Source organism: Cervus canadensis, chromosome 3 (genome assembly GCF_019320065.1).
Source record: "Cervus canadensis isolate Bull #8, Minnesota chromosome 3, ASM1932006v1, whole genome shotgun sequence".
Classification (NCBI taxonomy): Eukaryota; Metazoa; Chordata; class Mammalia; order Artiodactyla; family Cervidae; genus Cervus; species Cervus canadensis.
In genome coordinates this window covers 46,143,275-46,170,455 of record NC_057388.1, presented here as the reverse complement: position 1 = coordinate 46,170,455, position 27,181 = coordinate 46,143,275, and the positions used below count along the sequence as shown (strand labels likewise).

General features: G+C 37.3%; 1 protein-coding gene across 1 annotated transcript; it reads right to left on the bottom strand.

The window, feature by feature from the left end:
- On the bottom strand, positions 1 to 26,330 carry DLD (dihydrolipoamide dehydrogenase). The gene is made up of 14 exons (XM_043463057.1): positions 26,173 to 26,330; positions 24,645 to 24,723; positions 16,538 to 16,617; positions 15,733 to 15,801; positions 15,104 to 15,173; positions 13,559 to 13,659; positions 13,109 to 13,252; positions 12,583 to 12,684; positions 3,838 to 4,028; positions 3,031 to 3,201; positions 2,555 to 2,744; positions 1,986 to 2,123; positions 860 to 949; positions 1 to 772 (listed from the first exon to the last, which is right to left on the bottom strand). The coding sequence occupies exons 1-14, from the start codon at positions 26,209 to 26,211 to the stop codon at positions 707 to 709; spliced, it is 1,530 nt and encodes a 509-aa protein (XP_043318992.1). The 5' UTR covers positions 26,212 to 26,330; the 3' UTR covers positions 1 to 706.
- Positions 26,331 to 27,181: the final 851 nt, after the last annotated feature.

The window sequence follows — 27,181 nt, the reverse complement described above, 5'->3', positions numbered from 1 at the left end:
TGAATATTTAAGACATGTTTATTTCCGTGTCTTCATTTTCCACTGTAATACATTGTTTCTCCATCTGATACTTGATTTTGTATATACACTGCCTTACTTTGGTTAACTGTATAACTATACTTTAGACCTCAACAGAACCTTAAAAATCTAAACACAAATTTTACCTCTAACCACCAAGACAATGGGGATTAAAATAACTGAGATCATCGTTTTTTATTTACATCAGTTTATACATGTTTCCAACTTATTCTAATGACTGTTTCCAATGTGAAAACCAAGTTTCAAATAACCTGATCACCTTGGTTCAAACAGAGCTGTTCACACATCATACTCCAGCTGCATCCATGTAAGTCAGTCCTGTATCAGAGATAGAAGCCACTTAACATAAATTCAGTGACGCTGAACCCTTCATAAATAGCATGAAAATATGGGTTGAAAAAAAAAAAAGAAAATATGGGTTGAAGAAAATTTTCCAGGAAGCTACTATAAGTAGCTTTTTTCTGCAGATATTAATGCAGTGAAAACTATTAAATTTATTTAAAATATAGATAAGAGATTATTCAATTCTGTCCAAACCTATTAAATACCTTCCAAAAGTTTCATAATTCAGTCCTAGAAATTTTTGCAGCTGTGAGCCATTTCCTGTTCAGAAATGTGACCTCTACAAAAGTCCCCAGGAAACTTCAGAAAAATATAATCTTCTCATTTAAAAGTTGATTGATTTGCCAAATGATGCAGCCAAGTTTGCTTCTCTAAAAGCTTCTGATAAGGTCTGAAAGGGAAGAAATTTAGAATTAAAAACCAAGTATTTGTGAGTCAGAAGAAAATTTAGGTAGCCATTAATTGTGTGTGTTGTTACCGGATGTGCATGACAGACTCTAGCTATATCTTCACAGGATGCTCCGTATTCCAGTGCAAGTGCAGCTTCATTTATCATTTCACCAGCACCCTTTAAAATAATAAATCAAGAAGTAATTCTGTTTCTATGGCAAAACAACTACCATCTAATAGGACAGATTAGGATAGTTAACTGCCTCCAGCTGGAAAAATCCTAACAGAAAAAAGTAGCACAGAAGAGCTTGGGCTCTGAAGAGAAGTGGCCTGGATTCAAATCCTACCACTTACTACCTCAATTACTCACTGACTCTGTGCTTCATTCCATTTACTCGCCTCAAAAAAGGGATGAACAACAGCTACTGCACAGAGTCCTGAAAACCCAAGTTAATGCATGTATTTAGGAAAAACTGTTACAGAGTAAGCACTCAAATGTTCTATTATCATCACTGATACATCTGAAACCTAGGGGAGGGCATACTTCAAATGCAGTGGTAGAAAAGGCTTTTCTTAGAAGGTAACATTTGAACCAAGCTAAATAAGCCAGTCATACAAAGATCTGGAGACATAGGATTCTAAACAAATGGTCTATAAGCAGGAAGGCTTTAAAATGGGAACAAGTTTTGGCCTATTAAGAAATTTTGAGAAGGTGCTCTCACTTTCTGAGATGGTCCACACTTTGTGGAGTATGTTTCTCTCTAAATAAATCCACTTCTTACCTATCAAAAAAATACAAAGAAAGAAAAAAACTGAGAGAAGGCCCATGAGACAGGGAATTAACGAGCAAAGAGAATGAGTGGAAAGAGATGATGTCAGAAAGACAGTTGGGACCAAACTTCAGTGGAGCCTTGGGTCTAGGTCTGCAGTGGAAAGCACCACCAGAGAGTTTAAGCAGGCAAACGGCCTGGGGTGTGTTTTATTTTATTTTTTTCTGGGGTGTGTTTTAAAAGGATATCTTAGTTGCGCAGGGAATACAGATGATGTGACAGGCAAGACCCAGTGCTAGAAACAAGGCACAAAGAAGCTATGTTCAAACTTCTGCTAGTAAATAATAACCTCAAAATGTAACCACTAGGTGGTTTTAAATTAATATACTAAGTAGCAATGCTTTCCAGAAACCCTAATGGGACTTCCGGCTTTATAGTACTCACGGGTCCTAGAATATGTGCCCCCAGGACTCTGTCTGTCGATTTCTGCCCGAGAATCTTCACCATGCCATCTGTGTCAGCGTTTGTCTTAGCTCTGCTGTTAGCAGCAAAGGGGAATTTCCCAACTTTGTATTCAATACCCTGTGAGAGACAGAAATTGAGAGCTTACATAAATTCTCAAAAAATTCATTTCCATTTGCTGAAATCATCTACCATTTATCAGAACTAAATCTCAAGAAGGCAGTTCTTCACACAGCATATAGAAGGAAAGACCAAAAGGTTTATCACAGAAAAAATATTTTGGAAACAAACACAAGCAAATTCAAGTGTCATTCCACCTGGATATACTTCAAAGCCAAATATAAGACCTCTAGAATTACTCATTTTTAAATACAGGCAAGCAAATACTCTCTCCTTTCTGATACTAATAAAGTAAAGAATTATTCAAACTTACCTGTAATGTTCTACATAGTTATTAAAATGCATTAATGCAATAATGAAAGGGTTCTTAACCACCACTGTCATTAAGTCAAATCACACATTAGAGTAAAACCACCCTCATTCAGAATTACCTCTTCTTTCAACTGCTCTTCTGATTTGCCAACCCAAGCAACTTCCGGGTGTGTGTAAATCACCGACGGCACACAGTTGTAGTCAATGTGCACAGCGCCACCAGCCATCCCCTCAACACAGATGATGCCTTCGTCCTCCGCTTTGTGAGCCAGCATGGGACCAGCAACGACATCACCGATCGCATAGATGCTGCCACAGAGGTCAGAAGAAACAGTGAGCTTCTGAAAGCACAGACACTCATCTTCGGTCATGCCAGAGTCAAAAACTATGAGTTTCCAGTTAGCAAGTCACCGAAAAATAAATCAAATAGAGCTCTTCCAGGTTCAAGTTCTACGCTTTGGGTAAAATGAAAAATTCAATTATTTTTCTTTTACAGGTTATAATTTTACTATTCTTCCCCAAAGCCAATGCATTTTTAAAGCATGACAAGTGTTTATTTAAAATTATTGAAAATGCAGGTAGGTATGCAACTTACTTTGGAATTTTAGTTTGGAATCTGGTATTCACTGGAATTCTACCTCTAGGATCCAGCTCAATTCCAAGCTCTTCTAGTCCCAAATTCTGAGTAAAGGGTCGTCGGCCGATGCAAACCAGCAGTACATCACAAGTGATAACTTCAGCTTTACCACCAGAAGCAGCCTCAATACTAGGTAATAAGCAGCATGTAATTGTAAAACATATCTACATGAATAGCTGGCAGATACTGGAAACTTAAGATCAGACGTTACTTAAGTATAAATGACACTTCTGACAGTTTATTTTAATCATAAATAATACATAAACAGGGTCAGGCAATGAAAAATGTACATATCCTCTAGAGGTCTATCATTTGAACCTCACAACAAAAGGCTGTATTGACATGGTTTAAGAATATAGATCCAAGCTCAAGTAGTGCTTCTGCCACAAGCTATGAGACATTAGGCAAGTTACTTCAGTGTTGAAAACAGTAGAATACCAGGCACACAGTAAGCAATTTAATCAATAATCTTACTGATTTCCCCATGCATCTGTCTAAAAATAATGATTTTACTGAATGTTGAGAGTTTAAATTGTTCTGAATGTATACTATGAAAAAGTACATTACAAATGAGAACACTGGGTTAATTTTTCTATCATCAATGCAATCATGAACTTCAGAGGGCTGACTGGATAAGCAATACTGAGCTACACTACACAATAAAGTGGTACTAAGATATAAAAAACTGGATTCTTAAAGCTAAATGTTTTTCTTAAAGAAACACACAGAAGGATACCATATCAAAAACAAATGTAGCATACTTACGAAACATCAATTTTTCCATCTGATTTCTTAGTAGCACCAGTAACTTTTGTGTTTAATTTAAATTTAAATCCTTGTTTTTGAAGGATACGTTGAAAGTTTTTAGAGATTTCCATATCAATTCCAACACCACCAACATGACCCAAAAACTCAACTGCTGTCACGTCTGCACCAAGCCTTTGCCAAACTGAGCCCTGCAAACAATAATCACACAAATAAAAAAACAATATTCATGAAAATAAAGGCTTTGATAGGAAATGTTTAAAAAATCATCTTAAACAGTTTATTGTAAGGTATTTTCCTAGGTTACTATGTTCCTATTAGAAACTCTGAGGTTTAAAATTAACATTGTGACAAACATGTAAAACTTCATATATTTATTCATTCAGCATTTACTGAACACCTACTACATGCTAGGCACCATTTTAGATGGTAGGTATACATCAGTGAACAAAACGCTGCCTTAAGAGACCTTAAATTCTGACAGAAAAAACAAATAAGTCAAATTTATGCAGAGGATAGTAAAGTGTAAAGAGAAAAAGCGAAAGTAGAACCAGGACTACTGCAATGAAGAAGGACTGCAATTTTTAAAAAATGTGGTCAAGGGGAAGCCCTCATGGGGAGCGACAACTGCACAAAGACTTGGAGAAGGAATGAAACATAGTGGTAGCTGCTTCAGAAAGAGGACAGACTGAAAAGGAAGGCTTTGAGGGGAAAGAAGTAACCTCTTTGCTAATGACTGATGCTTGCAAAGTATTAATCTAGCTTCATATTTTATTGTCTCAAGATAAATGTTTACTTTTTTCATTCAAATTATAATTTAAAATGCTGGCATTTTAACAACATTTTAACAATTATAACTTGTGAATACTTGTACATCAAATTGGCAATATGAAGATAATTTCACAGCATTAAATAAACTATGAAAAGCTATGAATATATCCTTTGCAAGAACTTACATTAAAATCACCTAATAATTTAAAATTCACTTTAAGAATTTAGCAACTAAATTAAGTTCATGTATTTATTTTTTAAATTTCATGAATTTTTGGGGTGAGAGCTGAGTACAATGACACTAAAAATTCAATAACAAACATACACAAAAAATAACTCGAAATTATGCACCTAAATGTAAAATCCAAGACTGTAAAACTTTTAGAAGAAAACAGGAGAGAATCACTGTGACACTGAGGTAGGCAAAGATTTCTTAGCTATAACACCAAAGTACAATCCATAAAAGAAAAAAAGTAAATTAGACTTTATCAAAATTAAAAACTTCTCTTCACAAGACAGTATCATGAACACAAAAAAGAGAAACCACAGGCTAGGAAGAAGTGTTTGCAAAACAACTACTTGATAAAAAAAATTTGCAAAACTATTTGATAAAGAAATGTTTACAAAAAAACTATTCGATAAAGATTCTATAAAGAACTCTCAAAACTCAGTAACAAAACAAATGGAGCCAAGAAAAAACATACAAAACATTTAAACAGGCACTTCAAGGACATAGAGATGGCAAAAAGCACATAAAAATATGCTCAACACTGCAACACTAGAAGATGCAAATTAAAACCACAATGAGATACTACTGCACACCCATTAGAAAGGCTCAAATCAAAAAAGCCAACAACACCAGCTACTGGAGAGCAAATGGAACTGAAACTTACAGTGCTTGGGGAGGGAGTTATAAAATGATGCAGCCCTTTTGGAGAACAGAGTTCCTTGAAAGGTTAAACTCAGAATTACTCCTAGGTATATACTCAAGAGAAATGAAAACAGATGTTCACACAAAAACTTGTACAAAAATGTTCATAGCAGCATTATTCATGTTAGTCCTTAAGTGGAAACAACCCAAATGTTCATGAACTAAAGAATGGATACAGCACATTTTTAAAATTCATTGAACGGAAAATTATTTGGCCATAAAGTGAAATAAAGTATACCTGAAAATGAGAACATTATGCTAACTGAAATAAGCCAGACACAAAATGCCATATATTGCACGAATTCCATTTCTATGATATGTTCAGAATAGGCAAATCCATAGACATAAGAAGCAGATTAGTGTTTTCCAAGGACTGGGAAAACGGAGAAATACACAATGACTGGTGGCTCAGACGTAAAGGATCTCTCTGCAGTGCGGGAGACCCAGGTTCAATCCCTGGGTCGGGAAGATCCCCTGGAGAAGGGAATGGCAACCCACTCCAGTATTCTTGCCTGGAGAATCCCATGGACAGAGAAGGCTGGCGGACTACAGTCCATGGGATCATGATAAATCGGAAACGACTGAGCAACTTTCACTTCTTTCTGGGGTAATGAAAATGTTCTGGAATTAAGATACTGATGACAGATGCATAACTTTGTAAATACACTAGAAATCACTGAATTGTACACTTTAAATGGGTGAACTACATGATATATGTTATATCTCACTACAAAAAAATCAATCACTCCTCTGAAGCTAAATCAGAATAGTAAGAAACAGTTAAGAGTAGAAATGATAAGCAGCAGCATCTTGAGAGAACAGCAAGCATAGCTAGACAAGTGCCCTATTCTTTAGGAAAGCTGATTTCACAATCCTCAGGTAGGAAAACTCTGGTAATATCTACATTTAGAGCTTATTAAATGCAAGGCACTATGGTGCCTTAAATGTATTAACCATATTAAATCTCAACAAAATCTTATAAGGCAATTATTCTTATCCTCATTTTTATAATGGATCAATTAGTTCAGAGAGGGTAATGAATTTAACAAAGACATAAAGTCATTAACAGACAAAGCTAAAATTCAATTTTAAATCTGTCTGATTCGAAAGCACTATAGTAAACTCTAATGGAAGAAAGAAAATGAACTGTAAAAAATAAGTCATATGAATAATCTTTACGAGAAAGTAGAGAGATATGTATGTAGACACAGTAAGTTCTCCATAAACCTAAATTTTTAAAATGACATGTAAGAATTATTTTAATATAGTAACAGACACCTAAAACATTGTGTCAAGATGTTTAAATGACTTGAAGCTTGCAAACAATCTAATGCAGAAGTGCAGAGATGGAGGAAACAGAATCATTGCCTTGGGCTATTATTATGCTGATTAAAAGGAAGTAAAGCTATATGATTCCTTTTTGTTTGTTTGTTTTATCCATCAGTGAGAACAATTTTCAATGTGGCCTGAAGAGAAGAAATATCATTAAAAAAGAAGTGAAGTCCAAAATAAGAACAACTAATTGTTTTGAATGAATTAATTCCCAAATCAAATAAATTAGATCACAGAGTTTGGGTAACAGAGTTTGGGTAACAGTCTGTGAACTTTGGGAACTTAATTAGCCTAAGAGCACTGTCAGAGGTGGGAAAGAATAGATTCTAAAAAAGAACATTACTTGAGATTAGCTCAAAATGGTGGAGTAGGATATAAGTTCACTCCGTACAAAAACACATCTAACTGCTGAACAACCACTGACAGGAAAAAAACAAACTCTGGAACCTTCCAAAATGACACCCTACATCCAAAATAAAGAAGAAACCACAAGGAACAGTAGAAAATGCACAACTGCGATAAAATCAAATCACAAACCAGTTGGGTGGGCAACTCACAAATCTGAGAACAATTATACCATGGAAGTTATCCCACAGGAGCAAGTTCTGAGCCCCATGTCGGCCTTTCCAGGCTGGGGGATGGGAATGGGGAGGAGTTCCCAGAGAATCTGGCTTTGAAGGCCAGTGGGGTTTGATTACGTTAGCAGAGTGGAAAGGTGGGCAAGAGGGGTACTTATGAAGTTTGGGACTGATAGACACACACTGCTGTATTTATAATGGATAGCCAGTGAATCAGTCAGAAAGAGAAAGACAAATACTGTGTATGAATGCATACATATGGAATTTAGAAAGACAGTACCAATGATCCTACACGCAGGGCAACATAGGAGACACAGATATAAAGAACAGACTTTCTGAACTCAGTGAGAGGTGTCAGTCAGTCAGTTCAGTCGCTCAGTCGTGTCCGACTCTTTGTGACCCCATGAACTGCAGCACGCCAGGCCTCCCTGTCCATCACCAACTCCCGGAGTCCACCCAAACCCATGTCCATTGAGTCGGTGATGCCATCCAACCACCTCATCCTCTGTCGTCCCCTTCTCCTCCTGCTCCCAATCCCTCCCAGCATCAGGGTCTTTTCAAATGAGTCAGCTCTTCGCATCAGGTGGCCAAAGTACTGGAGTTTCAGCTTCAACATCAGTCCCTCCAATGAACACCCAGGACTGATCTCCTTTAGGATGGACTGGTTGGATCTCCTTGCAGTCCAAGGGACTCTCAAGAGTCTTCTCCAACACCACAGTTCAAAAGCATCAATTCTTTGGCGCTCAGCTTTCTTTGTAGTCCAACTCTCACATCCATACATGACTACTGGAAAAACCATAGCCTTGACTAGACGGACCTTTGTTGGCAAAGTAATGTCTCTGCTTTTTAACATACTGTCCAGACTGGTCACAACTTTCCTTCCAAGGAGCAAGCGTCTTTTCATTTCACGGTTGCAGTCAACATCTGCAGTGATTTGGAGCCCCCCAAAAATAAAACCTGTCACTGTTTCCACAGTTTCCATCTGCCCTGAAGTGATGGGACCAGATGCCATGATCTTAGTTTTCTGAATGTTGAGCTTTAAGCCAACTTTTTCACTCTCCTCTTTCACTTTCAAGAAGCTCTTTAGTTCCTCTTCACTTTCTGCCGTTAAGGGTGGTGTCATCTGCATATCTGAGGTTATTGATATTTCTCCCGGCAATCTTGATTCCAGCTTGTGCTTCCTCCAGCCCAGCATTTCTCATGATGTACTCTGCATATAAGTTAAATAAGCAGGGTGACAATATACAGCCTTGACGGACTCCTTCTCCTATTTGGAACCAGTCTGTTGTTCCATGTCCAGTTCTAACTGTTGCTTCCTGACCTGCATACAGGTTTCTCAAGAGGCAGGTGAGGGTGGGATAATTTGAGAGAATAGCACTGAAATATGTACATTACCATACGTGAAACAGAAGACCAGTGCAAGATCGATGCATGAAGCGGGGCACTGAAAGCCAGTGCTCTGGGACAACCCAGTGGGGCGGGGCGGGGCGGGGCAGCCGGGGTGCTGGGCCAGCACACATACACACCTGTGGCCAATTCATGTTGATGTATGGCAAAAACCATCACAATATTGTAAAGTGATTATCTTCCAATGAAAATAAATTAACTAATTAAAAAAATGTTTTTAAACAAAACAAAACAGATAGCCAACAAGGATGGTCTATATAGCACAGGGAACTCTGCTCAATATTATGTAACAACCTAAATGGAAAAAGAACTTGAAAAAGAAAAGATACATCTGAAAATAACACAACACTGTTAATCAACTATACCCCAATATAAAAAACTTTTTAAACAAAAATAAATAAAAACTGAAAAAGAATAGATTCTGAAATGTGGAACAGAGGTCAATCCCTGTTAAATACTAGGAAGTAGAGATTTTTAAATAGCCAGTTTGACAACCATTATAGACTACCATAAGTGTTTCAAACAGGTCATATAAGCTACCCAAATTTTATTTCTGAAAGTTCTTCTGGGCTGGTTAATGCAGTATATTTTGCCATCAGAAAGGTAATCAGTTATGTTCATAACTGGTAAAAGACTGCAGTATCAGGGACCTCCCTGGCAGTCATCCAAGATTCTTGCTCTTCCATGGAAGGGAGCATAAGTCTGATCCCTGATCAGGTATCTTAAGATCCACATGCTGTGTGGTGTGGCCAAAAATAAAAATAAAATTTAAATTAAAAGCTTTTTAAAACTAAAAAGAAGACTGCAGTATCAGATGGTTTTTAATACTTTGCATTGAAAACCTGAATAACACTAGAGAATGCTTGATTAACCAATTTCAGATAAGATCAGATGATGGGCCACACGCCTTAGTTAACATACTTCCCCAACTTATGAACAAGACAAAGCAAGAAACAGCAGTAAAGTGTAAAAATGACAGAATCAAGACAAAGAACTAGGCTGGAAATACTGGGTGCAAGTGAACAATATTAAATTAAAAGCAAGGATAAGGTTCAAAGTCCTTTATTTACGTTTTAAGAAAATCCAGAATTGCTCAAGCAAAAAATGTGAGGTTTTCATCTGACCACAAGCTCAATATGTGCTAAAAACAAACGAACAAATAACAAAAAACTGATCTTAAAGGGTTACACAAAGAAGTATATTATGAATATCAGAAGACTAAAAGACATTCTCTCCAAAACCCAGACTATTTTGCTTAGTTTGGAACATCATTTAAAAATGACAGACTGGACTGGTTCAAAAGGATGATGATGAAATAATGGATCTGTTATGTAAAAAACCTAAGTAAGAGTCATTAAGAAAAGCAATGGAGATTTAAATATGATTAAAACTCAGTCTCTGCCTTTCAGGAGCTTATGATCATATTAAAAAGAAAGACATAAATAAATAAATGCAATATATACTATTATCAGCAGATGATGAAAACATGTAGACACATTATACTAGACTCAAAGAAGGAAGGACCAGAGTTTTCTTAAATAGAAGTCTCCACTAAAAAGGTAACTTCTAAGCTGACATTTGAAAGATATTTATTATACCAACAAAAGTTTATTAAGCAATAATAACAAAAGCTAATATATGAGTACTTATTATATATCAACCAGTATGTTAGATGCTAAAGACACACAGTAAATGAAACAGCCGGCATCTCTAGCCTCATGGAGCTTATGATTTAATGGGAGAGAGACAGTGAACAAGTAGTATCAAGAAAGTAAGATAAATGCTAGAACAAGGACAGGGTGCAATGGAACACTCAGCGAGAGTACCTAAGGACATCCACGGTAGGCAAGGAAGGGCTCAGAAGGTACAGAAACTCACAGAGGGATGAAATGTTCCAAACAGGAGGAAGGCCTGACTACAGATCAAATACAAAATGCAGTTTGTTCAGGAACTGCTATTTCAATATATCCTGAACACAGTTTGAGAGGGAGAGGGCTTAGAAATGAGGCTGGAGACAAGCCAGCACCAAACAATACTTAAGAGTTTGTACTTATCCTAACAGAGGATATATTCATGAGTTACCTAACTGGTAGTATGACATTAGAACCCACGGACTGACTCAATATGGGGCACAAAAATACGGGAGAGGTCACTTACAGTTCCCGAACGTCTTGTTTAGGCCTCTAGATGGACGGCAGTACCACTCACTGAGGTGGGAAATGTTAGAAAGTAAACAGGTTTTGTTTTGTATTTCACTAAGTGAAGGAGGGAAAGACAGGTTCAGTCACACATGCACTGGGTGCCTGTGAGACCTGAAAATAGATATTGTAAACATTAGCATATAGCATACTAAAGCTCAGAGGCAAGGAGGAAGGATTAACTGCACATATTTATGAGTCTTCAGGTAACTGAGGTTAAGAATGAACAGAATATTCTCTAAAAGACAAAAAGAATCTGGGAGAGAACCTTGAGACAGAATCTAGGGTAATAGTAACAATTAAAGGGAAGGCTGAGAACGGGAAGAAAGAAAAGTCAGTCCAAAGGGTAGATGGAAAATCCAGAGAGCTATTTGATCAGAGAGGGTAAGGGAAAAGCTTCAAAGGCAAGAAAATCAACAATGCTGCTTGCTACCAAAAAACCAGTGAAGAATAGTCCACTGGATTGAGCAATAAATCCGTACATGCCCTGTCAAGAGCAATGTGACACAAGAAGCTATGGATGAACAGCGAAGTGAGAGCTGATGAAACAGAGTGTGGGTATCTCTTCCAAGAAATCTGGTTGTGGAGAGGTGAGAGGGAAATCAGGAATTTAAGGAGGACAGAGGATCAAAAAAGGCTTATGTTTGTGTACCAAGTCTATGTCTTTGACTACAAAGGTACCTCAGCATGTGTGAATGCACACAGGTGTTCTCAGAGAAGCAAATGTGACAGAACGGTGAGGCAAGGGACTCAAGAACACTTGTAAGGAAGTCATTAGTGACGCAGTGTGGAATCTAAGGTGCTTGGGAAAGCAGTCAAGATGGGCTAAGGGCACAGAGCAAAAACCAGGAACCTAGGGACTAGAAAACATGATAAACTCAGCTATTCTTCAGCTACATAGGCTCTCTGAGTAACAGGAAAAGAGTTTATGGTCAGAGAATAAAATGTCTGGATTTGTGATTTTAGAAGGAGAGGTAAAATGGCCCTGGGAAAAGACTCCTAAAACAGAGGGAAGAGGTCACTGGACAAACATGAAAGTTGCCAGATGGACAAGAAGGGAGAAGAAGATAGTAGGCAAAAGGTGTGAGACAGCACAGTATCCAGAGAACGTCAAGTAATTTGCCATTTCTAAAACTTGAGTTAGAGGGATCAAAATGAGGATGGAGATGCAAGGAAAAACCACATCATGTCAGTCATGTCTTTATCTGAAATGCAATTCACTCAGAATGCTGAAGGGCTGCTGAAGGGCTGGAAGATTTAAGTATCTGAAGGGCTGGTAGATCTTTAAAAATCAGTCCAATTCTAGGGAATAGGAAAGCTGGAAGACACAGGGAAGCAGATTTCAAAACAAAACAGAATGTTGTAATGAGTAATGGTTACTCAAACAGATTATCTTGAAAACTATCACTAGATACTATTTAAACAAAACTCAACTAATCTGCCTGTGACGTTACACAAACAATCAGAGGAACCCTAAGTCCTTTCCAACTCCACGGAAGTAGTAAGGGACAGAAAAAACATCACTCACCAATTCTACACCTATTACTCCTGCACCAATGACAACCAATTTTTCTGGAACTTTTTTTAAAGACAAAGCACCTGTAGATGATACTACTGTATCTTCATCAATCTGTAATTTAAAAAAAGAGACAATCAAAATTACTTGAAAAAACCTACTGATTTATAAACTGTGATCTTACTCAGTATAATCACTAAAAATACTAAGTCATTTATTTGCTTTGAGCTATTTATGACTTTTATCCGTAGACTTAATTTTTATCAAAACCCATTAAAAATGGCCCACTTAAAAGTTTATCATGTAGCATCTCAAAATAGAATGGTCAATGTTAACCTCATATTGAATTCAAGTATATCATAATATAAAGTGTTCCATTTCTGGTCAAGATCACTGCAGAATAAAGACAGGCAAATTCCCAAAGCTGAATGATTGTCGACATATCGTACTTCAGTCAGGTATCTCTCATTTGAAGTTCATAAAGAACATAAAATATATTTAAGCAGAAAGGTTGTGCAGTTGTAAAACATGTAAATACCGTAATTCCAGGAAAAGGAGTGACTTCTGAACCTGTGGCTATAAGAATGTTCTTTGTATCGATAACTTGAGTGCTGCCATCGGCTTTCGTGGCGGTGACCTGATTTTTCCCAGTTATCTTTCCATATCCATTTACATGAACAACCTTTATAAAATAATGTTTAAAAATTCACAAAGTTTAAAAATAATTTTTTGGGTAAACAAATATGATTTGTAAGAAAAAACTATTAAATAATTTATCCAATACAAAACACCTCCTTACTTGGTAACACTACATATGGAGCAGCAAAAATTTTGTTACATCCATTGGGGAAATCTATTTTAGGCTAACATACTGCTTTAAATTAAATATCCTCCAGCAGCCAATTTCTAACAGCATCACTGTCAGCATAACGCAATATTTATCATGTATATAAAATAATGCAAAAATCTGAACATAAAACGCACTAACCTTATTCTGTTTGAATAAGTGGGCAATTCCACCCGTTAAAGCTTTTACTGCATTACTCTTCTGCTCCATCATCTTCTCTAAATTCAAACGAACTTCAGACACTGTAATTTGTTAAAAAAATCTTTAGTCCATAGCTAAATTCCTAAAGCAACGTGATATTTTTCACTAATCAAGGTTTGAAAAATTTCAGCCTAATGCATACAAAACTGTATAAAAAGGCTGTATTAAAATTTTTTAATCTAATAACTGATACAATGATCATAGCTGACAAAAAGCCAACAGCATCCTTTGACAATAACAGAACACATCATGCAATATAAAAAGTCTACCTTCAGGAAAAATTAAGTCCAAAATAAACCATTACACCCCACTATGACAATATATTCTTTAAACACCTTATGACAATTATAAGTCTGGAAGAGATTTAAGTAAAAATGACAACATAAAACATCACTGGAAATTGTAAACCGAAGAAAATGCTAAATTTCATGAAACAAAAGCTAGTAAAAAAATCACATTTGAAAAAAAAAAAAATCACATTTGAAAACTTCAAATATAGTTTAATATAAAAGTTTAATCAACTAGATTTTACTCATTTAATCACACAAGAAAACTCTGAAGCAACAAAATAAGAAAATAAACTCAAATTCCAAAAGAACTTCAGAAGCAAGAAGAGTTATGTCAGAAATCAGCTCAGGCAACCAATACATATATTAGAGAGGAGGAAACAAAGGCCCTAAGAGATGTGATCAGTGCTAGGATAAGAGATAAGAGATAAGGTCAGTGCTAGAACATGAAGCTTTGCCTGTAATGCACATCTCTGATTAACCCTGTCTCTTCTTTCCTTAGTAGGTACGGAAAGTAAACTTTGATTCTACTTTTCACCTAGTTTAAAATATTTGCTTTAATGTACATACATCACTCCTATACCTGTCTGCGTACACTACAGCCCAAGCTTTCAGAAACCTACTACTACAAAGAAATAAAAATCAAATTAGCCTCCCCCCAGGACAAGGTGTGTTTTGACCTTTCCTAGGACTATTCTCCTGGGTGTATCTGTAAACGACAATAATTGGAGAAAAAGGACAAAATGAAAACAGTCCAAAAAGAATGACAGGAGATAGGACATACCAAATCAAAACATTATGAAATGTCCATTTCCACTATGCCACGTCCTTCCCCTTCTCCTTGCATCTCTTTTGACTACCAACAACTTAAGTAGACCTTCCTTCCTTCACCACTATTTGCCCACTGCACTAAAGAATCCAGCACCCTCCTAGTGACCTCTTAGTAATCTCTAAGTTTTAAGGAAACGAAAACGGAGTCTTCATACACACACACTCTCTCACACACACACTCACACACATTAGCAAAGGAACAGAAGATGTCATAGTAGAAATATGGATTTAAGCCTTTTCTTAAATAAATCTCATTGTTAACATCTTACTCTTCCCTCACTAACCATATATTACACTGTCATTAGACACAAGTTCTTAGCCAGAAGAGCCAAGTGTTGATATTGCTAAATATGAAAGGTATACATACTTTCAATTCCCCTAGATGCGAAATCTTTTCCATGGGCCAAATGGTAAAAGTGAGAGTTATTCAATAAAGCCTAAAGGAAATAAAAAGACTAAATTATCAAATTTCACAAACTATATACATGCAAAAACCACTTACAAAATGACATTGTCTACATGAAATAGCACATAGGACTACACCAATTCAGTTTCTGTTCTTACATATTTAATGTAAGAAAGACAGTAACAACTTAAACGTTCAACAAACAAGAATGAAAAAATTACTTTCTTTAAAAGCAAAGAATTAAGTATACAACTTCAGAATGGCAGGTTTAAAAGGCAGTCATTTTTCATACATAAAGGGCTTAAAAGAAGAATTTACTGCCTATTAATTGTCTCGCTGTAGAGGAAAGCCAAAAAAATGGAATCAGATCCTAGCTCAAAGACCGGGCATTCCGAGACAAGGAAGTTATTTCAGGAATGTATGGCAGACTGATGACAGTAACCTAAATTTTAACAAAGGAAAATATGTGTTTTTATCATCTCTGGGCTATTTTTTAATAACTGTATTAGTTTAACATTCTAATCTCAACATATCCTTCTAGTTGGCGGCTAATGAAAAAAATTTCTGCACTGTACAAAACACATGCTCACCTTAGAAGGGATACAACCAACATTCAAGCATGTTCCACCAAGTGTCTCATTTTTCTCAACACAGACTGTCTATAAGCAAAGAAAACATAATTTATTGCATATAACCTGCAATGTTTCAGTTCACTAAAATTCCAAATGTATGTCTTAATTCTTCTACAAAACACGCTACTGAAGTGTTTGTGAGGATGAAATATATGCTCTTTTGAAATTTACTATCTGCATAATACTAACCCAAAAGTGAATCATTCTGAAAGGTATTTGTTTAAAAACCAAATCATGTTTTTATTTAGCTCCATTACTCTTCCAAAGTGTGTGCGTGTGCATGCTAAGTCGCTTTGGTAATATCCAACTCTGTGGGACCCTATAGACTGTAGCCTGTCGGGATCCTCTGTCCATGGGATTTTCCAGGCAAGAACACTGGAGCTGTTGCCATGCCCTCCTCCAGGGGATCCTTCCAACCCAGGGATCGAACCTGCATCTCTTAAGTCTCCTGCACTGGCACACAGCTTCTTTACCACTAGCACCACTTGGGATTCCCAAAGTGTGACTAGAAGCCAGAACAAAACGAAAAGTATGGGGTGGGGGTTGGCGTGTGGTGGGGAGGGGATAGTGACTTCACTTTCCATTTCATGAAAATACTACAACCAAATAAATCCTCTCTCTTCATTAGTCTCAGACCTAAATATAATTTATAGAATTAGGAAATTATTTATCATTATTAATTACCTGCAAAGTATTTTGTGAATGTGCTCAACCCTTACCAAATGAAAAGAAAATTAATGCCTAATCTGAGCTTAAACCTTACCTTGAAGCCTAACTGGGCAGCTTTAATAGCAGCAACATACCCTCCAGGACCAGAGCCAATTACTGTCACATCGGCATCGACTACAATCAAAGCAAATTGATACAAAACAATAAATTGCTTATTACTGATCAAAAGAACTACAGTTAAAAAAAAATCTTAAATTTTATACTCCAAAAAAGTGCAAATAACCAGCATTTTCTACATAGTACTATTCATTCCGAGGCACCCGACATTCTCTGACATACTGAAAATGACACAGATTTTTAAATTTTGTTTTCTATTTATTCATTATGGCATATCAAAATATAACTGAGTTCTGTACCCACTGACTTTGCTAAATCCTATAGTTTTATTGAATAATAATGGACAGACATTTAGTGACAAAGCTGTATGAAGGAAAGAGCCTGAGCTTTGCAATCTGTCATACCTGGCTTCAAATCTCAGCTCTTATCATTTATTAGCTGTGTGACTAAGTGACTTCATTTTTCTGTCATATAGGAACAATAACACTGCTGTAAATGACTGATGTTTGGATTAAATAAGATAATTTCGTATAATACCTTAGTTCTTTCAATAAATTTAAAACCAATTATATCCTTTTCAGGTACTTAACTTCTAAAATAACAAGGGGAAAATTCTGCTTCCCTATAACACTTGGCAAATATGTTCTGAACTATTTGAATAATGATAAATTTTGTACAGTTTAATAGGTTCAACAGAACACTCAAGGAACTATTCTGGACATTTATCATATAAAGATAAGAAGCTGAAAATTAACTTTGATCAGTAGTCTTAGGAGTATAATAATTATGAAACAAATGTAAAAATAAGTTCCAATTATTCCCAGTCTTCTCAATACAACATCAAATAAAGCAACAATAACCATTAAGAGTTAGAGACAGTCTCCCTTCTCCCCCATCCACTGTCCTTACAATCTCAGTGACTCTAAAACTTAGCAGTTTTAACACACTTTCACATATGTTTTTCTCAGAACTTTGTAGGAGAAAGAAAAGGATGGCATATATATGTGTGTGTGTGTATTATATAAAAAATATAGGTAAAAAACACTAGTTTCAGACAGGTCAATTAAATTTGCCCAAGGTCATCTAGCAGCCATGTGGCAGAGACAAAATTAGGCTTTTTGTTTCTCCTTCCAGTGGTCTACTATTTACTATTACTCCGTTCCTTAATTTCAACTACCTCCAAGAGCAATAATCAAGCTGCATAATTACTAGCTATCTAACCTTAGGTGAGTAATTTAATCTGCTTCACCTTCAGTTTTCTCATCTGCAAAATAAGGAGCACACAAAAAAATATCTACCTCACAAGGCTGTACTACAGAACAAATAACATATGCAAATAGCTCAGCACAGTACCCAAATGTATATAGTGTTTGCTATATAATAGCTACATTCTGATCTACAAAGACAACAATTTTCATTTTTTATCATCCCCTTCCCCACAAAACACATACCCCTTAGGGGATGGAGGTAGAGTATCCTTTAAAAGACTTTTGCTGGCCTCAACAGAATCACAGAAGCTATGTTGGAGGACAAGTAATAGGTTATCCAACCCAGTTATCCACAAAATCTAAGAATCACCCCAATGAATAAATTAAAGTACTGATTATCCTTCGTAATAATTTGGGTTACTCATACATGAAAAAAATATAGCTAGACCAACACATGATAAAAAGTATTGTATCGATTCTCCTGATCCATTTGTGCTTTTTGGCCATACTGCTTAGTTCACTCATTCATGTTCAGAATTAAGTATATAATAAAATATATTTTGATTTTCAAATAGAAATTTCTATAAAATACATTTCTATTTTCAAATCTTGAACCAAATGAGGACCTAACCAACACCCCTTAGTTTGGGTCTAATTTTTAATTTCACAGTAATTTAAATACAAGCTAAAAAACTTGATTTCTTACTAAATTTTTAACATATTTTTAATTATAATATACAGGTTTATTGAATAAACTTAAATACAAAAAGTCAAAAACTTGTGTTTTATTTCCCAATTTACTATGTGATCTTAGGTCTTTTTCAAAGCTACAGAAAATACCAAGAAACAGTTCAGCTTACACTGAAGATACTAGATGTTCCATTACATGAGAATCCCACTAACATGCTGCTGCTGCTGCTAAGTCGCTTCAGTCGTGTCCGACGCTGTGAAATCCCACAAACGGCAGCCCACCAGGCTCCCCTGTCCCTGGGATTCTCCAGGCAAGAACACTGGAGTGGGTTGCCATTTCCTTCTCCAATGAAAGTGAAAAGGGAAAGTGAAGTCGCTCAGTAGTGTCCAACTCTTTGTGACCCCATGGACTGCAGCCCACCAGGCTCCTCCGTCCATGGTGGCTCTCCAGGCAAGAGTCCTGGAGTGGGGTGCCATTGCCTTCTCCACTAACATGCTAGGAAGCACAAAGATGAAGGGAAAGAAGAAAAGTCTTCATTTAAAGATCTGTCAGCTGAAGTACAGGAGGGCATTCAGTTCAGTCACTCAGTTGTATCCCACTCTTTGTGACCCCATGGACTGCAGCACGTCATCATATGGGTGTGATTCAGGGCAAAGTTTTAAAAATAAGCCATTATTTAGGGAAAGCATACCAATGTCTGCAGCTTACTTTGAAACGCATCAGAAAAGTAAGATGAATGAATGGATATGTATATGAATGAACAGACATGTGATAATGTAAGTACAAAAAAATGTGAAGAATCCATGAGTATTCACTGTAAAATTTTTCCAGCTTTTCTAAATATTTGCAATTTCTCAAAATAAGATACTAGAAAAACAAGCCAGCTAGCATTCACCTTTAGCAACGGCTGCTTGCAAGTGAAGGGTTACAACACATGATTCTGACTCAGCATCTCCTTGTCAAAAAGTATTTCTCAATTTGGTTCCTATACATAGTTTTAAAAATTAGGATATGGAAAAGCAGTTAAACAAAATACATTAATTTAGAGAGCATTTGACAGAAAAATTTAAAACTAGCATAAGACTTTAAAAGTGAGAAAGAAAAACAGAAAAGGAAATACAAATTGATAGCCTAAGAAAAAGATGACTAAGCCAAAACAGCAAAAGACAGCTGGATAGTAATTTGCATTTCAGGTGGCAATGAAATACCAAGAGGAAGCTATCAGGCTGATTTTTTTTTTTTTTTTTTTAGTTGGAGGCTAATTACTTCACAACATTTCAGTGGGTTTTGTCATACATTGACACGAACCAGCAATAGATTTACACGTATTCCCCATCCCGATCCCCTCTCCCACCTCCCTCTCCACCCGATTCCTCTGGGTCTTCCCAGTGCACCAGGCCCGAGCACTTGTCTCATGCATCCCACCTGGGCTGGTGATCTGTTTCACCATAGATAATATACTTAAAAAAAAAAAAATACTGGGTACAATAAGAGGTGGCCAACTTAGTCAATACCATAAAATGAATGTAAAGAAAAGGCAGGGAAAAGTGCTCTAAAAGTTACAAAATATTGCTTATTACACCATTAGGAAAAAACTAACGATACTATGTAATCAAGGCTACCACTAAAATAAAGGTGTCGGGTTACAAACCAATTATAATCATCAACAAATTATCGATAAAACATGTATTAAAGAGTTGGTCTGCAATATTATTCACCATTTGGATAACTTACTACCTGCCAGGCAGTGAGCTAAATGCTTCTGGTTGTCTTATTTAAGGATAAGGACATCTGTTACATAACTATTACTGCCATTTAACAGGGGAGAAAATAAAGCTGAGGGGAACTAAATAACCTGCGTAAGGTTGCACAACTAGTAAGTGATCCAGCCAGCATTTATGCCAAGTTGTTTAGATTCTGAAGTCTACCATTCTGAAGGTACCATTACGCCTTCCAAACCACTCAGATGGTCCCATAATCTTCAGGGCAATCAGGAATTCCAACCAAAATGACAAAAAATTCTTCATTATCAGAATGAAATCAAATTTCATGAATGCCTACCCTATGAGGAAATCATCACTATCTTCAGAAATCTCTCAGTATAGTTAGGGAAAACAGGCACATATCAAAACGTAGAGAAATCAATCGTAGAAAACAATTAATAATTGTTTTTTAAGGAACAGGAACAAATATCATAAGGCAGTAATCATTAATTGCCAAATTCATTAAATGACTATAAGAGCTACATGATAAGGTTTATCATATTTTGGTGTGTGTTGGGGGAGAGAAACTTTTTTTTAATGTATCTATTTTTTAGTTTTTGGTCATACCCCACAGCACGTGGGACCTCAGCTCCTGGATCAGGGACTGAATCTGTGTCACCCGCACTAGAAGATGGAGTCTTACCCACTGGACCTCTGGGGAAGTCCCATGTTTTAAAATTATCAATAACCTTACTCTTCAGCCCATTTCCACAGTCACATTCTATACCTTCATCACCCAAAACTGCTCGGATTCAAAGAAACTCTTGAATTTTAATATTTTACTTTCTGATCATAACCCTACAACCTCCTAGTCCATGAGGAAAGAGAAACACAGTAAAAGAAGAAAGAATGGGGAAGTAAAACAAATCTGAGTTCAAATATAAGCTCCACCATCTCTTAAATTCTTGGGCAAATTACTTAATCTCCCTGGGCTTTGATGCAACATAGGCATAATAGTGACAGTAATGCCTACATCCCAGGTTGAAAGGCCTGAGATAAGATATGTCAAGACCCTGGGAGGATGCCAGGTACCTACTGGGCATGCAACAAATGTTTCTTCTCTTCTCAGATCCATCTCCCATCTTTGGTCTTGCAGCCTCCAGTCTCATCCCCACCCTCCACAATACCCTGCACAACTACCTCGGTATTGAGTGCTGACAAAACCCAACTCAGACCTTATTCTTTCGCTTCTCATTGGTTTCCCTATTTCTTGTTAGATAAAGTTCAAGTTCCTAAGTACACTTCTAAATCTCTTCAGTAACTTTCTCCAGCCTCATCTCCCATCACATTCTGCTCATCCACCAGTATCGTGCGGTTTAAGCTTCAGCAATAACGAATTTCTGGTAGCTTACACCCAGATGTGCGTTGGTCTACCCACATACATTCTGCTCCACCTACCTAGAAAATAAATGCTGACAGCATAAATTTCACATTACAGACACTATTCTAAGCTATTGGGCTACCAATAAATGACAGAGCCCTAGTTCTTACAGTCTAATGAAATTAAGAAAGTATAAAATAAGTATAAAAATTCCAAATGTGCAACCAGAATGAGCTTTAAAAACAAATCTGATTATATCATGCCCCTGCTTAGAACACTTCAGTGACCTACAACTGCCCTTAAAACAGAGTGTCTTTTGTAACCCGGAAACATCAACTCTCAACTATCAACATATTTCAGCCACACTGGCCCTTTCAATCTCCTCAAGTGCACTATGCTCATTCTCACATCAAAACATTCCCACATGCCATTTCTTCTACCTGTAACACCTCCTTCCACACATGCCCCCACAACGCTTATCAGATACCAACGTTAATTTCCTTAGGAAAATAATTGTGACCAGTCTCAATCCATATATAGCTATTATATATAGCTATATGCTCCATCAATGGAGTCTTCATCACAATTATAATAATTTGTAGGATGTTTATCTTCCCCCTGCAAACTATAAAGCTGTATCTTGTCTGTCTTATCCACTAGTGTATCCCAGCAACTAGTACAATAACTAGGACATAGTAGAGACCTCGTATCTGTTGAAATAATGAATGAGTAAATGAGGAGATGAATGTAACAAACGTGACTAAGTGCTGTAAGTATTTGTCATGAAATGGGTCATTACCAACAATAACACAACCTGATGAACTTGACCCATATTCAAACATCACTGAGATGCTATAACGGGGACTGTATCATTATAAGCTCGAACCACTCAAGCTGGTCAACCAATACTCATCTAAGGAGACAGTTGAAGTAGATCAGTGATTAACAGTGTGTAAGTTCTAGAGTCAAAAGAATTTTCCCAGCTACACAGCTTGGAAATGATAGATTTCCTAGCTCAGCTCTCTAAACTCAGCTCCTCGATTTCATAAATGGAGAAAACAGCAGTACGTTAACTGGTGGGACAGCCACAAGGATTAAAGACTGCTTGAGACAGAGTAAGCACTGAATGCATCAGTTAATATCACTGTTGTTGTCGGAAACTTACTGTGTACCAGGCACCATATTGGATGCTTGTGATGGAGCGTAACTAAAACAGACATGATCCCAGGGTTTATTCAGTAAATAAGAACCGAGTACCAACTGTCTATCTTTGGTGATAAGCAGTCACATTCAGTCCTTGCCTTAAAGAGTGTGCACTCTTGAAGAAAGGTCAGCCATTAAATAAATAACTCAGACAAATATAAATATGTATATAAAATGCTTGTTACTTCATCCAACCAAAGACTTTATACACAGTATCTACACGAATACTAAGGGATTTATAATCTACTCAACATGAATGCTCAGTTATGTCTGTAACATTACAATTTAAGTTCCTGTTCAGGGATTGCCTAGCAGATAGAAGGTACTAAATGAATCTTTGTTGAATATGTAACACCAAAGGTGCAGAGTAAGCCATAAAAAGTCTTTACTTGCATGCTTTGGGAATGAAAATCTCCTGCTGAATTAAGAATTTCCATTTAACGAAAGAAAGAGTGTATACCAACTATATCTCAGTGAAACTGAAAGGGAAAGGGGATATAATGGGTTGAACTTTCTCCTCCACCAAATTCGTACTTTTTAAAGGATTTTTTGATCTGTTCAAAGCAAGGGTAAACCACCCACTATTGGTCATTAGTGACCAGAATCCTCCTCCTACCCTGTCTCCTAAGAATTAAATATACAAAATGAAAAATAATAAATAAATAAACAAAATGACAGTAGTCTGACAACAGTTTAAGGATACAGGATAAAATTATTTCACAGAATGCAGGAAGACCAATGGTCACAGTCCCCCCAGGTAATGGTTTCTATAACAAAGACATCACCATGCAACTTTACTTATGATTATATGAGAAATTTCAAAAACTGTCAAAACATGATTTCAAATAATCAATAGTCTTGGTACTGGGAAGCCAAAGTATCTTATTATAAATCTAAGAACTTCCTTGGATTTTTAAAATACTTTTTAAATACTTCCTTGTTTTAAATATTTTTTTTAAAAAAAAGTACATATCCTTTACAGAAACTTCAAAAATACAGAAAAGTATAAAAGAAGAAAGTATTCCTAATCCATAGCTTCCTTTCAGGGTACATTCTTCTAATCTAATCTTTAAAATGTGCTTTTGATAAGCCCATTAAGATTTCCATTCAGCACAGAAAGAGATGTCCCATCATTCTAAATAGTGTTAAGTAACTAATACGCTCAGTCTTACCAAAGGAAAGAATTAACTTTTTATTTTTTTGGTGCAATATGTGGGCTCCTAGCTCCTAGCCCAGAGACTGAACCCATGCACCCTGCAGTGGAAGTACATAACTTTAAAATGGATACAGAGAAAATCAGTCCCCCTGCCCAACACCCTTCAGAGGTTTCCATTCACACTTGGAGTAAAATCCTGGCCTGGCTTACAGAGACCCCCCATGATCTGCTCTCTGCCTACCTCTCTGATTCGACACTCCTCGGGTCTCTACTCTAGCCACACTAACCTTCTCACAATCCCTTAAACCGCACAACTGAATTCTTCCCTCAGACCCTGCTCATTGCTGGTTCCCTCTGCCTGAAATAACCTTCTCACACCCTCACTTTACTCAGGCCCTTGCACAGAAAAGGCCTGATACACTACCTGAAATAGTCTCCTTACCCCCAGTTACCAGATTTCATTTTCAATCACTTCCCAAATTATTTCCCTGTTTCTTGTATACTGTTTGTATTTTACCATCAGACGACAAGTTCTATAAGAACAAGGCTTTTTCTTCTTCACCATCTGGAACACACTAGGTGTTCAACAGAACATTTAAGTGAACAAACATTTGAACAAATGAATTCTATGGCTAATTACTTTAGTATTAGTTACCCTTAACATTCACTTGCTTTTACATTTAAGCTTTTACATTTAAATATACAGGAAATATGAGCAAAACCTGTTTCACTAAGTACTTACTTGGTTGATCTGCGTAAGTTCTTAGAGGCACTACAGAAACTCCTTGCAGACCATGAGATATTCGATTGAAATGGCCTTTCTGAAAAAGAAAATGATCCTATTGTGTAAAATATGAATTCAAAACATAGTACTACTAAAGATCCATGAAATTAATGACAAGGCAAATGTATCGAGCAATGATTGCTAATGTATCTTCCTCTGTCACAGGGAGGTTACACAACAATTTCTGCTCTTTTGTAAAAACAATCAGCTTGCCACACTTTTTATTATAAATGTTCAACATACCATTTCATTTCTTTACCTAACTAAAACATGTTATTAAATGATGCTTACGTTTTATTAAATTTTCAGAAAGCATGGCTAACTTTTGGCGCCAGAGATCATTTTAATGTCATTAACTAAAGTTCCAGCTTAAGTACTTGAATAATCTACATTATGACAATCCTTTTACATGTAATTATTGTTTCCTAAAATCAAAACTATCATGTACAATCTATGAAAATGTACCTGAACCAAACAAAAGGGACAGAAAATTAGACAAGATATCTTAGGACAGTGCACCAAGTAATGTACTCAGATAGAAGAGCTACTAGTGTTACAAACTGCATCATAATCTCCATAACAATCTCTAAACACGGATGGCTACTATTTTCCTAAGAACAGTGAGGCACAAAGGAAAAATTGCAAACAGCTCCTATCAAAGTAGGCAGTGAAAAATCCTACACATTGATCTAGGAACGTTGTCTACTTCAAGGCAAGGCTCGCATCTGAGGTCAGGACAGTGAACCAAAGAACAGCAGAGTAGAGATTAGGGTTGAGTTTTAGTCCCAGCTCTCTCACTAAACGTAGGACTTCTAGCTTGTTACATTAACTTCGCAAAACATAGGCTACTCATCTTGAAACAAAGGAGTCTAACTTCTGTATCATTTTTAAGGTCTCCGTCAATACTGTATTCAGTCACAAACCCAAATATACACAATTTGGCTGTATTCGGTACGTTGATGAAAACGGAAGGCTATCTTGATAACCTGCTACGATTAAAAATACAAACTCTTAAGAGGGAAGTCAATGCACGCTCGCTTAAAGCTGCAAACCCTTAAGGGACCTTTGAGGAATTCCTGGGGCCAAGAGTTAGTGCTCAGTCTGAGTCCTTCAAGCGGTGGCCCAAGATTACTGTCTACTGCAAAAGGCCACTAGGACCGAAATTAGAACTAGGAAAAAGTCAACCATAACGGGCAAGGGTGACTCCTACTTTCTCCGCCAAGGTGGAAGGGCCTACGCGGGACCCCCAGGCTCCAGGCCCAGGCTTGGGAGGGGACTGTGTGTGACTGCTGGCCGTCACACAACCGGCGGAGCCTCTCCACGGCCCAGGCTTCCGCCACCAAGCCGCCGCCCCTGCTAAGCGGGTTCAGGGGTGGAGTCGCAGGTGGTCCCGGCCTGGCCGCCGGTCTCTCCCACACCCACACTTAGGCCGTCAGTGGGCCTCTCTGGGCCTGATTCAGCACGACCCCACCCAGTCGGCCCTCACCTTGACCAAGGAACAGTACACACGACTCCAGCTCTGCATCTTGCCGCTACACTTTCCTTTCTGCCAAGGATTTCACCTCCGCTAAGCGTCTCCGCCACCTCCCCAAGGTCTTCCCGCCCTGCGCATGCACGAGCGCGGCCTACGTCATCGGTCGGACGCCGCACGATTGGCCCGCGTGGTGCGCGCCTGTCAGGCCCGGCGTCGTACACTGTCGTAAAGAGCTTAGTGCTTTGTGGCACTGGGGAATGCGGGACGTTTTACGCGTATGGAAGTGTGCGGAATTTGCGATCTGATCTAGTACTTGAAAGGCAGAACAAATAAACACAACTGTTGTTTCCTTAAAGCACGCTACAGAAAGTATAGCTTCATCAGTTCCTGACTGTGCTAGGCTGAGGAATCTCAGCACTTTCTGGGCATTATCTCACTTTATCCTTAAACTATATGAAGGGTTCCAAGTATTTACACTTCTTGGATGAGATCCTAAAGGTCAAACACCACCTCCAAAGTCTTACCAACGACAGATAACTGGAGCCCTGAGGTTAAATCCTTTAGGCTCATTTACTGCTTTATAATCTCTCCCTCAGATCAAAAAACATATTAGTGATGGGGTCACAGACTTTGGTATCCCCAGCATCCTGCTCTAAGTAAATAAGCTAACTGGCAATATGTAGAAACACATTATCTTCTGTCTCTTCAGCAAGTTAACATATCTCCCTGTTAGAGTAAATTAGAATGTGTGGGATGGTGGGTGAAATTATAGGTTTTTATCTGTACAAAAAAGATCTTCACGACCCAGATAATCAGGATGGTGTGATCACTCACCTAGAGCCAGACATCCTGAAATGTGAAGTCAAGTGGGCTTTAGGAAGCATCACTATGAACAAAGCTAGTGGAGGTGATGGAATTCCAGTTGAGCTAGTTCAAATCCTGAAAGATGATGCTGTGAAAGTGCTGCACTCAATATGCCGGCAAGTCTGGAAAACTCAGCAGTGGCCACAGGACTGGAAAA